The sequence below is a fragment of the Nomascus leucogenys genome, chromosome 2, assembly GCF_006542625.1.
Source record: "Nomascus leucogenys isolate Asia chromosome 2, Asia_NLE_v1, whole genome shotgun sequence".
NCBI classification, from domain to species: domain Eukaryota; kingdom Metazoa; phylum Chordata; class Mammalia; order Primates; family Hylobatidae; genus Nomascus; species Nomascus leucogenys.
The window spans coordinates 83,077,548-83,094,387 of NC_044382.1; the positions used below are offsets into that span (position 1 = coordinate 83,077,548).

General features: G+C 45.8%; 1 protein-coding gene across 3 annotated transcripts in view; it reads right to left on the reverse strand.

Moving 5' to 3' along the window:
* The window catches only part of EEF2K (eukaryotic elongation factor 2 kinase), an 83,586-nt gene that overhangs the window by 54,378 nt on the left and 12,368 nt on the right, over positions 1–16,840 (reverse strand). For all 3 annotated transcript variants that reach the window (XM_003261444.3, XM_030799878.1, XM_030799872.1), the window contains exon 2: positions 8,874–9,195. In XM_003261444.3, the coding sequence (XP_003261492.2) occupies positions 8,874–9,119 (246 nt within the window). In that variant the 5' untranslated portion in view covers positions 9,120–9,195. The remainder of the gene's footprint in view (positions 1–8,873; positions 9,196–16,840) is intronic.

Consider the following 16,840-nt stretch of genomic DNA (forward strand, 5'->3'; position numbering starts at 1 on the left):
AATTCTTGCGCCTCAGCCCCCCCAGTAACTGGGACTACAGGTGTGCGCCCCCATGCCTGGCTAATTTTTTGTATTTTTAGTAGAGATGGGGTTTCACCATGTTGCCTGTAATCAGCTACTCAGGAGGCTGAGGCAAGGGAATCACTTGAACCTGGGAGGCGGAGGTTGCAGTGAGCCGAGATGGGGCAACAGAGTGAAACTGTCCCAAAAAAAAAACAAAACAAAAAAAACAAAACAAAAAAAGCAACAAAAAAATTTATGCTTAGTGAAAGAAGCCAGACATAAAAGGCCACATGTTGTATGATTCTATTTATGTAAAACGTCCAGAAAAGGCAAGTCCAGAGAGGCAGAAAGTGGACTGGTGGTTGCCTGGGGCTGGGTGGGATGTGGGTATTAGAGTGTGATGGCTAAGAGGTATAGAATTTAGTTTTTGGGTAAAATGTTCTAAAAGTGGTTGTGGTGATGGATGCATAATTTTTTATGAATATACTCAAAGGCTTTGAATAGTACATTTTAAATGAGTAAATTGTATGGCATGTGAATTATATTTCCAAAAGCTGCTAAAATTTTTTTTTTTTTTTTTTTGAGACAGTCTTGCTCTGTTGCCCAGGCTGGAGTGCAGTGGTGCAATCTTGGCTCACTGCAACCTCTGCCTCCCGGGTTCAAGTGATTCCCCTGCCTCAGCCTCCTGAGTAGCTGGGACTACAGTCGCACACCACCACGCCCAGATAATTTTTGTATTTTTAGTAGAGATGGAATTTCACCATATTGGTCAGGCTGGTCTTGAACTCCTGACCTCAGGTTATCCGCCAGCCTCGGCCTGCCAAGGCAATCATTATTCTTTGATCATGCTGTCAGAGCCACCCTCAGTGGGTTACAAGTATGAGTGTAATCACCAAAGTTGGCCAAATAAGGGCATGGGAAGCAGGTGTACCCACCCATCATGGGGGGCACACACGATGGTGTAACCTCTTTGAGGAGCTACTGACAACACTTATCCCAGTTTAAAAACACACAAACGTTTTGCCTAGCCAGTTCACCTCTGGGGGGTCCTCTGGTGGGCACGCCCATTCACGGGTGCAAAGACACACACACAAGGAAGTGCTGTTTGTGGCAGGACAAGACTGGAAATAACCTACATACCCTACAAGGAGGAGCTGGCTACATTTATTATGGCGCTTCCAACAATGAAATGATATTCAGCCATTAAATAACCAACAACAGGCTGGGTATGGTGGTGCATGCCTGTGGTCCCAGCTACTTGGGAGGCTGAGGTGGGAGGATCACTTGAGCCCACGATTTCAATGCAGTGAGCTATGATCACACCACTGCACTTCTTCCTGGGCAACCCTATCTCAAAAGAAATTTTTTTAAATAAGGTGATCTATGTGTATTGATGTGGAATGATCTCTGAGATATTCTCAGATCAGGAAAATTTTTTTTGCAGGGGGGCAGGGGAGAGGGTCTCGCTCTGTTGCCCAGGCTGATGGGCAGTGGTGCAATCTCTCACTGCAGCCTCCGCCTCCCGGGTTCAAGTGATTCTCCTGCCTCAGCCTCTGGAGTAGCTGGGATTATAGGCGCCCGCCTCCACACCCGGCTAATTTGTGTGTGTGTGTGTGTGTGTGTGTGTATTTTTAGTAGAGATGGGGTTTCATCATGTTGGCCAGGGTGGTCTCGAACTCCTGACCTCAAGTGATCTACCTGCCTCAGCCTCCCAAAGTGCTGGGATTACAGACGTGAGCCAGTGCACCTGGCTGAAAATAACATTTAAAAATAAAATTTCCCACCTTAATAAGAAATTAAAAACATGTATTTGCTCCCTATGCTTATTCTAGAAAATGTAGAAACGACAGAGAAGGAGAAAAGGAACACAGTCCCTCCTAATCCAATCCAAAGACAATCCCTGCTGCCCTGGTGATGTGCTTCCCCTCAGGCCTTGGCTGTGTGTGTACGTGCGAGTTTCACAGAGCTATAATCATGCTGTATTCTTTTTAGATTTAACTCTGGAGCAGAGGCACTTTCCCACGTTATCATAAACTCTGTAAATCTTTGGATGACTGCCTGATATTCTATGGAGAGGGCGGCCCCCTAAATGGTTCTGCCATGTCTCCAGGGGAGCTTGGGCAGAAGGCTGGGCTTGACAGTGATAGAATCTGACCTTTCACAATCCACACCCAGTACCTGCTGGGTGTGTTCCTTGGAGGGAGGCCAGCGGGCCATTTTGATTAAACAATCCAGGTTGCCAGGTCACAGTAAGTTAAAAAAAAAAAAACCACTTAGCTTTATGGGATGCTGAGGGAACAAGAGTTGGAAAACTGAGCTGTTCTCTCCCTCTGAAGCCACCCCTGGCAACACCAACCCAACAGAGCCTGCTTTCGATAACCTAGAAAGTGAGCAATGAAGTGCCAATTCCCATCCACACACAGTCAAACATTTTACCAAGTCCTACTATGCAGGACCAAGGGAATGGAGGTCGCATCAGACACAACCCTACTCTTGCAGTCAGGCGCTGACTCAAACAAAGAATGACAATGGAGAATGACTCACACACATAAAGGTCTGCTAAGAGCCCCACGGAAGGCAGAGGAGAAAGCCTGGAAAGGTTGTCTTCAATCTGGGCTCTGGGCCAGGCTCAGTCGCTTATGCCTGTAATCCCAACACTTTGGGAAGCTGAGGCAGGAGGATCGCTTGAGGCCAGGAGTTCAAGACCAGCCTGGGCAACGTAATGAGACCCCCATCGTTCCAAAAAAAATTAAAAAGTTGGCCAGGTGTGGTGGTGCACGCCTGTGGTCTCAGCTACTCAGGAGGCTGAGGTGGGAGGATCGCTCAAGCCCAGGAGTTAGAGGCTGCAGTGAGTTATGATCGTACCACTGTACTCCAGCCTGGGCAACACAGCAAGACCTTGTCTCTAAAATTAAAAAAATAAAAAAAAAAACTGGGTTCTGAAGGAGGCAGAACTGTAATTTTGATAGACCAGGACATCAGTTGAAAGAAATTTTATTAGGCAGAAGTGTGAAAAAGGGAAGCCCATTCCAGGAGCTTCCAGATGTGTGTGAGTGGAGAGGATGAACAGAGCCTAGAAAGGTCCTGGAGCAGAGGGACCTAGAAGACACTCCCATCCTGGTGATGAGGCTTTTTTTTTTTTTTTAAGACAGTTTCTCTCTTGTTGCTCAGGCTGGAGTGCTGTGGTGCGATCTTGGCTCACTGCAACCTCAGCCTCCCAGGTTCAAGTGATTCTCCTGGCTCAGCCTCCCGAGTAGCTGGGATTACAGGCGTGTGCCACCACGCCTGGTTAATTTTTGTATTAATTTAATTATTTTGAGTGGCGCGATCCTGGCTCACTGCAACCTCCACTTCCCAGGTTCAAGCGATTCTTGTGCCTTAGCCACCCGAGTAGCTGGAACCACAGGTGCATGCCACTATGCCCTGCTAATTTTTGTATTTTTAGTAGAGATACGGTCTCGCCATGTTGCCCAGGCTGGTCTTGAACTCCTGGCCTCTAGTGATCCGCCCGCCTCAGCTTCCCAAAGTACTGGGATTACAGGCATGAGCCCACATGCGCAGCCTTTTCTTCTTCTTTTTTTTTTTTTTTCTTAGAGACACGGTCTTGCTCTGTCACCCAGGCTGGAGTGCAGTGACATGATCATAGCTGTAATCCCACCTACTCGGGAGGCTGAGGCAGGAGAATTGCTTCAACCTGGGAGGCGGAGGTTGCAGTGAGCCGAGATTGCACCACTGCACTCCAGCCTGGGCGACGGAGCAAGACTCTGTCTCAGAGGAAAAAAAAAAAAAAAAGGATCATACTATATTTCAACTTGCTTTTTTACTTAACTACATATATAAAAATGCTAACATTTTTTGACTTTATTATGGACCAGGCCTGTGCCAAGGGCTTTTTATGGATTTGCACACACACATACTATATGTAACAGTAAGCACTGTTTTAGAGTCAAATCATGGCCAGGCGCGGTGGCTCCCTCCTGTAATCCCCCTTCGGGAAGCTGAAGTGGGATGATTGTTTGAGCCCAGGAGTTCAAGACCAGCCTGAACAACATAGTATAAGACCCTGTCTCTACAAAAACGGTAAAACAACAACAAAAAAGGTCAAATCACATAGAATCATCTTCATCTTTTGACCAGCCTGGGTAACATAGTGAGACCTCATATCTACAAAAACATTTTAAAAATCAGCTGGGCATGATGGCATGCACCTGTGGTCCTAGCTACTCAGGAGGCTGAGGTGTGAGGATTGCTTGAGCTCAGGAGTTCAAGGCAGCAATGAGCTATGATCATGTCACTGCACTCCAGCCTGGGTGACAGAGCAAGACCGTGTCTCTAAGAAAAAAAAAAAAAAAGAAGAAGAAAAGGCTGCGCATGTGGGCTCATGCCTGTAATCCCAGTACTTTGGGAAGCTGAGGCGGGCGGATCACTAGAGGCCAGGAGTTCAAGACCAGCCTGGGCAACATGGCGAGACCGTATCTCTACTAAAAATACAAAAATTAGCAGGGCATAGTGGCATGCACCTGTGGTTCCAGCTACTCGGGTGGCTAAGGCACAAGAATCGCTTGAACCTGGGAAGTGGAGGTTGCAGTGAGCCAGGATCGCGCCACTGCCCTCCAGCTTGGGCGACAGAGTGAGACCCTTTCTCAAAAAAAGAAAGGAACACCAACTTTGTTCTAATGTAAACACAGCATTCTGTGAGAACCACGGCCTGTAATTGAAATCAGCCCCTCTTGTGGACACTTGAGCTGCCCTCCTGGGGGTGGGTGTTCATTTCAAAGCTGCCTTAGGAGAGGAAACAGGATCAGTGGAAACCTGCCCCTTTGGGGGCCCCCGACCCCAGAGACCCACGGGGCTATTTCTGGAGCTGCCTGCCCCAGAGTAACTCCAGCTAGAACTCTAGGCCTAAAGGGAAAACATTACCCAACTATCTCCAAGAACTAAAATTATTAATTTTCTAAAAACAGATTAATTCAGAAGTTATGGAAGAATATTTTTAATTTCAAATCCCCAAGTGGTAATAGGCATTTTGTTTACAGTACTGATACTTAACTGTTTGTGAGGATTTGATTAAGTAAGGGTAACGGTATTGCACTTTTGATTTTTTACCCCCACCAGTTATTATAAAAAGTCCAATAATGTTCGCCTCTCCCCCTCTTCTTTTTTTGAGCTAGAGTCTCGCTCTGTCACCCAGGCTGCAGTGCAGTGGCACAATCTTGGCTCACTGCAACCTCCGCCTGCTGGGTTCAAGTGATTCTCCCACCTCAGCCTTCCGAGTAGCTGGGACCATAAGTGGCACCAACACGCCCAGCTAATTTTTGTGTTTTTGTAGAGACGGGGTTTCGCCATGTTGGCCAGGCTGGTCTCAAACTCCTGACCTCGGGTGATCTGCCTGCCTTGGCCTCCCAAAGTGCTGGGATTACAGGCGTGAGCCACTGCGCCTGGCTTCTCCCCGTCTTCTTTACACCAGCTTTGCTATCGTATGAACACAAATCCCTACCAAAATAAGTACACTTTTCTTCAGTCCAGAGAAGGATGTCTGACTCTAAAAAGTGTTTGTTTGTTTTTTTTAAGATAACCAACATGAAGAATCACATTGCACATATGTCTTTGTACCCACATACACGCATATGCAGGGGCGCTTTCAAAATATTCAACACAACATTGGACAAATGTAGAAGACACTTGAGATGGAAACCTTCCACAGTATGAGGTTTTTTTGTTTTTGTTTTGTTTTTTTTTTTGAGACGGAGTCTCCTCTGTTGCCCAGGCTGGAGTGCAGTGGCGCGATCTCGGCTCACCACAACCTCTGCCTCCTGGGTTCAAGGGATTCTTCTGCCTCAGCCTCCTGAGAAGCTGGGACTACAGGCATGTACCACCATTGTGGAAGGAAAATAAAATAAGTAATAATAAAGTTAAAAATAATAAACATAAGTAATAGTTAACATTAAGTATAGGTTATTTAGAAGTTATACATAGGCTAAGAAATTTAAGCAGCCCCTCCCAGCACTGCTAACAAGTTGCAGCTATGAGCTTATCTCAATCTTCCAAGCTTATTGCCTGCCTCCAGACCCCCGCATATTTCTGTAATTCCTGTTTTCCCTTACCCCAGCTCGAGCTGTCCAGCTTCAAAGTTGACTGGTCAAGATAACTAAATTGTATGTTTTCTCAGAATTATCACGTGTTAAATAATTTACTGTCTTTGTCTGAAACCTGTATCTTGCCTTGTTTTCCCGCCTCAAATGACATATAAGCAAGCCTGCTTTCTGTGTCCCAGTCGGCAGCCATTTTAGGCGTGAGCCTGCTATCGGCCCGGGTACCTGAATTAAATAAGGTTCTCTTTGGTTTCCAAAGGTCTCTTTGTCTTTTCCTTGGCTGGAGTTTTATTGCAACACCATACCTGGCTAATTTTTGTATTTTTAGTAGAGATGGGTTTCACTATGTTGGCCAGGCTGGTCTTGAAATCCTGACCTTGTGATCTGTCCGCCTCAGCCTCCCAAAGTGCTGGGATTACAGGTGTGAACCATCGTGCCCGGCCCACAGTATGAGTTTTTAATCAGTAAACAAATTTGGGAAAAGGTAATTAATTTGTAGAAAGGTTTTAAAAAAATATTAATTCTCATAATCAGTGACAAATTATTAGGGCCACACTCCTGGAATGTGGCAACAGAGAGGGAAATAACATTTATTAAGCACCTATAATGTGTGACACACAATACTAGGTATTGTTTCAAAAGTAATGATTCATAAGAATTTAGTCTTGCTTGAACCTGGGAGGTGGAGGTTGCAGTGAGCCGAGATCGTGCCACTGCACTCCAGCCTGGGTGACAGAATGAGACTCCGTCTCAAAAAAAAAAAAAAGAATTTGGTCTATCTTTCATGGTTGTAACTACATAGGATGGCTGTAAGCGTTTTTTCTTTTTTTTTTTCTTTAATAAAGATGGGGTGTTCCTATGTTGACCAGGCTGGTCTCAAACTCTTGGCTTAAAGCGATCCTACCATCTTGGCCTCCCAAAATGCTGGGATTACAGGCTTGAGCCACTGTGCCCAGACAAGATAGCTATAAGTGTTAAATGAGATCATTTTTTTTAGTGTCCCTAAAACAAGTTTCTATCAAAGTAACTAATAGTTATGTTTGTTTCTCCACTTGAATGTCTCTACTGATAAATGGGGAGATTGTTAAGTCTGTAAACAATTGCTGTTTGCCTCTCTGTACTCAATGCATAGCCTGGTGACAGATATATAATATGTAATAAATAAATGCAAATTTCATGTAATCAAGTACCCATGCTGGCACCTACCAAATGGTTGTCAATGAAATTATGTTTTTAAATTTATTTTAGGCTGGGTGGAGTGGCTCATGCCTGTAATCCCAGCACTTTGGGAACGTGAGGCAGGTGGATCACTTGAGGCCAGGAGTTTGAGACCAGCCTGGCCAACACAGTGCAACTGTGTTTCTACTGAAAATACAAAACATTTGCTGGGTGTGGTGGCACATGCCTGTTATATCAGCTACTCAGGAGGCTGAGGCACGAGAATCACTTGAACCCAGGAGGCGGATGTTTCAGTGAGCCGAGATCCCACCACTGTATTCGAGCCTGGGCAGCAGAGCGGAATACAAAAAAATAAAATGAATAATAAATGTATTTATTTTATTTTAATTTTTTGAGAAGGAGTTTCACTCTTGTTGTCCAGGCTGGAGTGCAGTGGTGCAATCTCAGTTCACCGCAACTTCTGCCTCCCAGGTTCAAGTGATTCTCCTGCCTCAGCCTCCCAAGTAGCTGGGATTATAGGTGTGCACCACCACACCCGGCTAATTTTTTGTATTTTTAGTAGAGATGGAGTTTCACCATGTTGGCCAGGCTGCTCTAGAACTCCTACCTCAGGTGATCCACTTGCCTTGGCCTCCCCAACTGCTGGGATTACAGGCGTAAGCCACCGCACCCAGCCTACTTTATTTTTTGAGAGACAGGATCTCACTATGTTGCCCAGGCTGGTCTCCTAGGCTCAAGCGATCCTCCCTTTTGTCCTCTCAAAGTGCTGGCATTACAGGTGTGAGACACCATGGCTGACCTAAAATTATGTTGTTAAATAAATTCTTTCAAAAAATTAACAAGTGGCTGGGCGTGATAGTCGAAGACCAGCCTGGGAAACCTCATTTCTACAAAAAAATTTTTTTTAATGAGCCAGGTATAGTGGTACAAGCCTATAATCCTAGCTACTCAGGAGGCTGAGGTGGGAGGCTTGCTTGAGCCTAGGGATTCAAGGCTGCAGTAAGCCATGATTGTGCCATTGCACTCCAGCCTGGGCAACAAAGCGAGACCACATTTATTAAAAAAAAAAAAAAAGAAGAAAAAGAAAGAAAAAGAAAGAGAAATAAGGTCCTTAGTTTGGGAATTTTCTATTGCCATAAATAAATAAACATTTTTACAAAGAAATAAGATCTTTACAGTTTGCAATGTTGCCCAGTAGTTACTATTTTATTCTGTTCTGTTCCATTTCTTTTAAAAAAAAAAAAAAAAAAAAAAGAACAGCACCTCTGCACTCCAGCCTGGGTGACGGAGCAGAACTCTGTCTCTAAAGAAAACTAAAATAAATAAACAAACAAAACATTGGACAAAACTCAGCAAAAGGTTTTCACAACTCCGTAGCGTGTCCTGGGCTACTATTTGAAAAACACCCAGTTCCAAGGTAACGAAATTTATTTTAAATCAATAATACCCTCCCTGCTTAACACGTATATCCTCAGCTCAGAGTTTAGAGCACTGGCCAGGGTTTGGAAATACGAAGAAGATCCCAACCAGCGACCCCAACCCTCCATCCCTTACAGCAGCTAAGCCGGGTGGGGAAGGTGGCGTAGGTGGCTCACTCACCTTGAAGTGGAAGGAGTTTGCCGGGGACCCGCTGGAGCTATACCGCTCACGTTTTGTTAGGTTGCTGTAGTACTTATTAACCTTGGAATTGACATTCTGGTTCGACCTTGGGTCATCCGTGATGGGGCAGATGAAGTAACCTTCCTCATCGTCGCTGTCCCCATCAGAATCACCATCATGGCCAGCTCGGGGAGACTGGCCGCCATCAACGCCTTCCAGGCGAAAGATGAGATCTTCGTCTGCCATGTTCCTGGGGTGCCCGTTTTACCCAAGCAGTATCCGGCACAGCCAGAGTTACTGGATAAATGCAGAGGCGAAGGTCCTACAAGGAAAGCAAGGGCCAGAGAGTGGGTGCTGGGGCCCAGGGGTGCGAATTCGCCCGACCCTCACCCCAAATGCTGCAGGCTATCACAGGAGCTGGCACCCTTAGGGTAAAACCTAGAGCTATCTTTTGGGGAGACAGTTGGCAGCACCCAGGAACATTTTAAATGTCTAAACCCGCTGACCCAGTCATTCCACTTTTAAGAACTCAGTGTTTGCAAATGTTGGATTCAGGTTTGGAAAGGAACAGCTTCTTAAGCAGAGTGCTCTTTTTAGCACATCAATTAGATCGTGGCACTCCTCTGCTTAATGCCCACCCCCAGCAGCTTCCTTTCACATTCATAATAAAATCCAAATGCCTTGGTAAGGCTGCAAGAGCTGCGTTCATCTAGCGTGCTGCCCACTTCTTCTCCGGCCCTGGCTGCTCTCCAGGCACACTGGGTTTCTTTCTGTTCTGTGAACACGTTAAGTTCATTCCTACCTCCAAGCCTTTGTACTTGGCTGTTCCTTGTGCCTGGAACAACCTTCCTAACAGTGGGTTCTTTCTCATCATTGAGCTCACAGCTCACAGGATGCCTCTTCAGTGAAATCTTCTGTGAATCCCCAAATCAAAGAACCCTTAACCCAACATGCATATCCAATCACTCCCTTGCATATCACCCTGTTCCATTTCTTTCTTTCTTCTTGTTTTTTTCTTCTGAGACAGAGTTTCACTCTTGTCACCCAGGCTGGAGTGCAATGGTGCGATCTTGGCTCACTGCAACCTCCACCTCCCAGGTTCAAGCAATTCTGCTGCCTCAGCCTCCCGTGTAGCTGGGATTCCAGGCGCCCACCACCACAACTAGCTAATTTTTGCATTTTTAGTAGAGATGGCATTTCACCATGTTGGCTAAGCTGGTCTTGAAATTCTGACCCCAGGTGATCCTCCTGCCTGGGCCTCCCAAAGTGCTGGGATTACAGGCGTGAGCCACCACATCCGGACTTTTTTCTTTTCTTTTTTTGAGACAGAATCTTGCTCTGTCGTCCAGGCTGGAGTACAGTGGTGCAATCCTAGCTCACCTAGGTCACTGCTTGACCTCGCAGGCCCAAGCAATCCTCCCACTCAAACCTCCCAAGTAGCTAGGATCACAGGTGTATGCCACCAAGCCTGGCCAATTTTGTTTGTTTTTTGTAGAAACAGGGTCTCCCTGTGTTGCCCAGACTGGTCTCAATCTCCTGGGCTCAAGTGATCCTCCTGCCTTGGCCTCCCAAAATACTGGGATTACAGGCATGCTTCATTTCTTCATTGTGCTTTTCTCAAACTGAAATCACCCGTTTACTTTGTTATTGTCTGTATGCCCAATACCTCCAAAAGTGTCTGGCACAGAGAAGGCACTCAATGCACTTTCCCAGAATGAAGGAGTGGCCCTAAAAGCGTTGTTTGTTTGTTTTTCTTTGAGACGGAGTCTTGCCCTGTGGAGTGCAGTGGCGTGATCTCGGCTCACTGCAACTTCCGCCTCCCGGGTTCAAGCGATTCTCCTGCCTCAGTCTCCTGAGTAGCTGGGATTACAGGCATCCACCACCACGCCTGGCTAATTTTTGTATTTTTAGTAGAGACGGGGTTTCACCATGTTGGCCAGGCTAGTCTCGGACTCCTGACCTCAGGTGATCCGCCTGCCTCAGACTCCCAAAGTGCTGGGATTACAGATGTGAGCCACCACGCCTGGCCTAAAAGCATTTTCTGTAGCACAATCAGTAACAGCAACAAAACCCAACAACCCCAAATGTCCAATAGAAGCTCATTATACAGATTACAGTATTTCTCTCTACACCATGAAATACTCCATGACTGTTAGAAAGGGGACGGTCCATACCCACAGACACACAAAAATAATCAAGAAAGAGTTCAGGAAGATTGTAGGATAGAACTGTCACATTTACAGCCACATGATTTTCAACAAGGGTGCCAAGATAATTCACCCTCAGTTTTACAGTCACTTGATTTTCAACAAGCCAAGATGATTCAACAGGGAAGGAAGAATCTTTTCAACAAATGGTGTTGGGATAAATGAATATCCACATGCAAAAAACTGAAGTTGATCCCCTTCCTTACGCCATACCCAAAAATTAACTCAAAATGGATCAAAAGCCTAAATTAGGAGCTAAAATTATATTAGAAGAAAATATAGAATAAATTCTTCATGACCTTGAGTTAGGCAAAGCCTTCTTAGATAAGATGCCAAAAGCAACAGCAACAAAATAATAGATAAATTGGAGATTACCTGGGCTGGACTTGGTAGTTCACACCTGTAATCCCAGCACTTTGGAAGGCTGAAGCAGGTGGATCACGTGAATTCAGGAGTTCAAGACCAGCCTGGCCAACGTGGCAAAACCCTGACTACCAAAAATACAAAAAATTAGCTAGGTGTGGTGGCACCCGCCTGTAATCCCAGCTACCCAGGAGGCTGAGGCACGAGAATTGCATGAGCCCAGGAGGTGGAGGTTGCAGTGAGCTGAGATTGTGCCACTGCACTCCAGCCTGGGTGACACAGGGAGACTCCTTCTAAAAAACAAAGAGTAAAGAGACAACCCACAAATTTTGCTAATTATATATCTGATAAAGGACTATATTAAGAATGCTTACAATTCAACAACAAACAGACAAATCAAATAAAAATAGGCAAAGGGTTTGAAAAGACATTTCTCTAAAAAAGATATACACGTGGCCAATAAGCACATGGAAAGATACTCAATATCAATGGCCATTAGGGAAATACAAATGAATGTCACACCCACTAAGACAGACATAAGTTAAAAAACGGAAAATAACAAGGGCTGGCAAGGATGTGGAAAAATTGAAACCCTTATGCACTGCTGGTGGAATGTAAAATGGTGCCAACTGCCTTAGAAAACACTCTGGCACCAGCCTGGCCAACATGGCGAAACCCTGTCTCTACTAAAAATATAAAAGGTAGCCAGGCGTGGTGGCTACAATCCCAACTACTTGGGAGGCTGAGTGAGAGAACTGCCTGAGCCTGGAAGGCAGAGGTTGCAGTGAGCTGAGATTGTGCCCTTGCACTCCAGCCTGGGTGACAGAGTGAGACCTTGTCTAAAAAAACAAAACAAAACAAAACCAAAAAAACAAAAACAAAAAAAAAACAGAAAAAAAAATCTCAAGAAGTTAAACACTGAGTTACCGTATGATCCAGCAATTCCACTCCTAGGTGCTGACATACACTCCAATATGGATGAAACTTATGACCACTAGGGGAGGTGAAAGGCAGTCACAAAAGACTATATACATTGACTAATTCTCTGTATATGAAACTTCCAGAGAAGGCAAAGCTACAGCAATAGAAAGTAGATTAATGGTTGCCTGAGGAGGGAGGTACGGTATGATGGTGGGAATGGTTGGGGTAAATGGGGAATGATTGCTAATGGGTATGGGGTTTCTTTTGAGTTGATGAAAAGGTTCTAAAATTGTGGCTATACGACTGTGAAAATACCATTGAATTGTACTATCTATCTATCTGAGATGGAGTCTCACCCTGTCGCCCAGGCTGGAGTGCAGTGGCACGATCTCGGCTCACTGTAACCTCTGCCTCCCAGGTTCAAGTGATTCTCCTGCCTCAGCCTCCCGAATAGCTGGGACTACAGACACACACCACTGTGCCCAGCTAATTTTTGTATTTTTTTTTTTTTTTTTTTTTTTTTTTTTAGGGAGGAGGTTTCACTCGCCATGTTGGCCAGGCTGTTCTCGAACTCCTGAACTTGTGATCTGCCCACCTCAGCCTCCCAAAGTGCTGGGATTACAGGCATGAGCCACTGCGCCCAGCCAGAATTGTACATTTAAAATGAGCAGATTGTAAGGTATGTGAATTATATCTCAAGAAAGCCAAAGTTTTAAAGAAAAGAAAGTCTGATGTGGTGGTTCATGTCTGTAATCCCAGCACTTTGGGAGGCCAAGGAGGGAAGATCGCTTGAGCCCAGAAGTTTAAGACCAGCCTGGGCAACATAATGAGACCCTGACTTTACAAAAAAAATACAAAAAATTAGCTGGATGTGGTGGTGTGTGCCTGTAGTCCCAGCTACTCAGGAGGTTGAGGTGGGAGGATCACTTGAGCCCAGGAGGTTCAAGTGAGCCCAGAGGTTGCAGTGAGCTGAAATTGCACCACAACACTCCAGCCTGGGCAACACAGCAAGACCCTGTCCCCAAAAAAAGAAAGGAAAAGAAAAAGGACATGTGTACATGCATGAAAACTTCCCTGAAAAATCCACAGGAACTGTACAGCACCTGAAATAAGCAGTTGTAGAGCTGGAGGAAACTTTTTATTTTTAATCTTTTAATTTTTTTGAGATGGACTCTTGTTCTGTTGCCCAGGCTGGAGTGAGGTGGCACGATCTTGGCACTCACTGCAACTTCTGCCTCCCAGGTTCAAGCGATTCTCCTGCCTCAGCCTCCCGCGTAGCTGGGATTACAGGACCCCACCGCCAAACCCGGCTAATTTTTGTATTTTTAGTAGAGGCAGGGTTTCACCATGTTGGCCAAGGTGGTCTTGAACTCCTGACCTCAAGTGATCTGCCCACCTTGGCCTCCCAAAGTGCTAGGATTACAGGCATGAGCCACTGAGCCTAGCTAGCTTTTTAAAACTTTGTACGTTTCTATACTGCTTTAACTTTTTTACAAAGCTGGATTGCTTTAGACACAAAATAGTAAGTAAATTAGTTTAAAAAATTTTTTACATCAAACCAATAATTCCAATTTTTTTGACAGTGCTGTCCACAGGTGCACAGTCTTCTAGAGCCAAGGCTTTGGTACTCTGGCTACTGAAGCAGGAAATATATTTATATCCTAACCCAGTACACGCTTATAAAACAGAAAGTAAAATTTCAAGAAATTGTGCTTAGCCTTACTTTGTATAATGCACTCTTGCTATTTTTTTTTTAAATGTTATTTTTAGAGACAGGTTGCCCCAGCTGGAGTGCAGTGGTGTGATCACAGCTCACTGTAGCCTCCAACAGCTGGGTTCAGGCGATCCTCCCGCCTCAGCCTCCAGAGCAGTCCATGCCACCATGCCCAGCTAAAGTTTTTTATTTTTGTACAGATAGAGTCTCACTATGTTATCCAGGCTGGTCTTGAACTTCCAGCCTCAAGTGATCCTCCCACCGTGGCCTCCCAAAGCACTGGGATTACCGACGTGAGCTACTGTGCTTGGCCCACTCTTGCTATTTTCTATTCTACTTAAGTCTTTTGTTTTTCTTTCTGTTTAATCTTTTTCTTTAACACACCACCCACACATTGATTTCTATACTCACAGTTTGAAAATTGACGTGAACTGCTAAGTTTGTTTCTTATCCTCTGGGCAAGATACAGTTACAGGCCTGGATCCAATGCCAGAGCCACCTGATCCTGCTTGTCACCAGAATCTTCCCTGAGCCCTGGACTGGCTTCTCCACACTGTCAGCCGCTCCCAGCCCCAGCGCCTACTCTGCCCTGGTCAGCCCTTGGCCAGAATCCCTGCTGACCAACACGGTGTGGTGCCAGGAGCTGCCAGCAGGCCCAGCCTAGTCAGAGGCCACTGGGGGCCAGGACAGTGCCAGGAGAAGGGCCAGAACCATAGCCCCAACCTGCAGACCTCTAGACAGGGTAGTTCGGTGGTTAAAAGCTCAGATCCAGGGCCAGGCATGAACGGCTCATGCCTGTAATCCCAGCACTTTGGGAGGCCAAGGTGGGCGGATTGCTTGAGCTCAGGAGTTCGAGGCCAGCCTGGGAAACGTGGTGAAATCCTGTCTCTGCAAAAAAATACAAAAATTAGCCAGGCATGGCGGCGTGTGCCTGTAGTCCCAGCTACTCAGGAGGCTGAGGTGGGAGGATCACTTGAACCTGGGGAGGCAGAGGCTGCAGTGAACTGAGATTGTGCCATTGCCTGGGCAATAGAGCAAGACCTCACCTCAAATAAGCAAAAAACAAAACAAAAAAAAGCACACTCAGATTCAGGATCTGGGCTGCTAGCGAGTAAATCTGGCTCCTTACCCAACTAATTCACCTAGCCGACTCCCTCATCTTACAGTATGGGGAGCTCGGCTCTCGGCCATGTCCCACCACAGACCTGATGTTCTCCTTGGCCCTGGAAAACGAAGACAAGCAACTGTGACCCTGCCTGGCACAGCGCCTTGTACACAGCAGGCACTTGATATGCATTCCAGAGCTAAGTGAGTGGTATCTGTTCTATGGCTTTTGAGTTGTCATAAATTTGCTCTTAAGGCAGCTGTGGCAAACTATCCCCCAATAGCTGTTCACTCTTTCTTCCTTAATAAGAGAACCACCGGGTTTTGGCTAAGCATGTCACGTGGCCACTCAGGATACATTTCCCAGACTCCTTTGCAGATAGATGTAACCATGTGAACAAGTTTTAGCCAATGGGATATAAGAAGGACTGTGTGCAACCACAGGGAAGGGTTCTTAAAGGGAGCGTGCCCCTTGGCTCTCATTCCAACCTGCTGGCTGAAATGCATATGTGATTGCCGGAGCTCAAGCAGCTACCTTAGACCATGAGGTGGATGGCCCTGTGCTGAGGCTGGAAGAGCTATGAGACAAAGAGAACCTGGGTCTCTTATACCATGGGATAGCATAACAATCCTGGATTCACAATCTTCATACTCTGATACCTAAACTTGTATAATCTACTGTAATTTTCTTTTTTCCTTTCCACTTGCTAATTTTATTTGGTAACAGTAGCTCCTTCCATCCCATATCATAAAAAGTCACATCCTCTATTTTGTAAAGTTTTATTTTTTGAGAAAGGGTCTTGTTCTGCTTCCCAGGCTGGAGTAAAATTGTGCGATCAGAGCTCATTGCAGCCTGGATCTCTGGGCTCAAGTGATTCTCCTACCTCAGCCTCCTGAGTAGCTGGGACTACAGGTGTGTGTCACTATGCCCATCTAATTTTTTATCTTTGTAGAGACACAGTTTCACCATGTTGCTCAGGCTAGTCTCGAACTCCTGGCCTCAAGCAATCCTCCTACTTTGGCCTCCTAAAGTGTTGGGATGACAGGCATGAGCCACTGCACCTGGCCTAAAGGTCACATCCTTTATGACAAATGGGTGCCTGGGCACGGTCAACCTGGGAAAACTGTGGCCTCAATCCAGAGTCCTAACTTGGCAGATACTCTTACATTTGCACATGAAGACTGGGTACCTGGAGGATGTTGGATTTCCCCAAACAAGCAAGGAACCTTCCTTAGTCCCTAAGTCAGTTCCAAGAGGCCTGTTCTAACACCAGGCAAGGTGCCCAGCCTCCTAGGGATCTCTATCTATCCTGGGGTTCCCTTGGCCCAAAGAAAGGATCTGCTCCTGTGATAAGAATAGGACTCCAGCTGAAAGACATCAGGATTTTCTTGAAAGCTTTCTCTACCTCACTCAGGCACCCATATCTTCTCCTCCCAGTCCCTATTTCTTTTCTTTTCTTTTTCTTTTTTTTTTTAAATTTTTTTGTTTGAACTCCTGCCCTCAAGTGATCCACCCTCCTTGGCCTTCCAAAGTGCTGGGGATTAAAGGCATGAGCCACTGCGCCCGGCCTCCAGTCCCTATTTCTATGGAAAGGTAGCTGACTGAGTCAGGAAGACCCAGGTTCAAGCCCCATCTCTGCCACTAACTGGCTATGTGA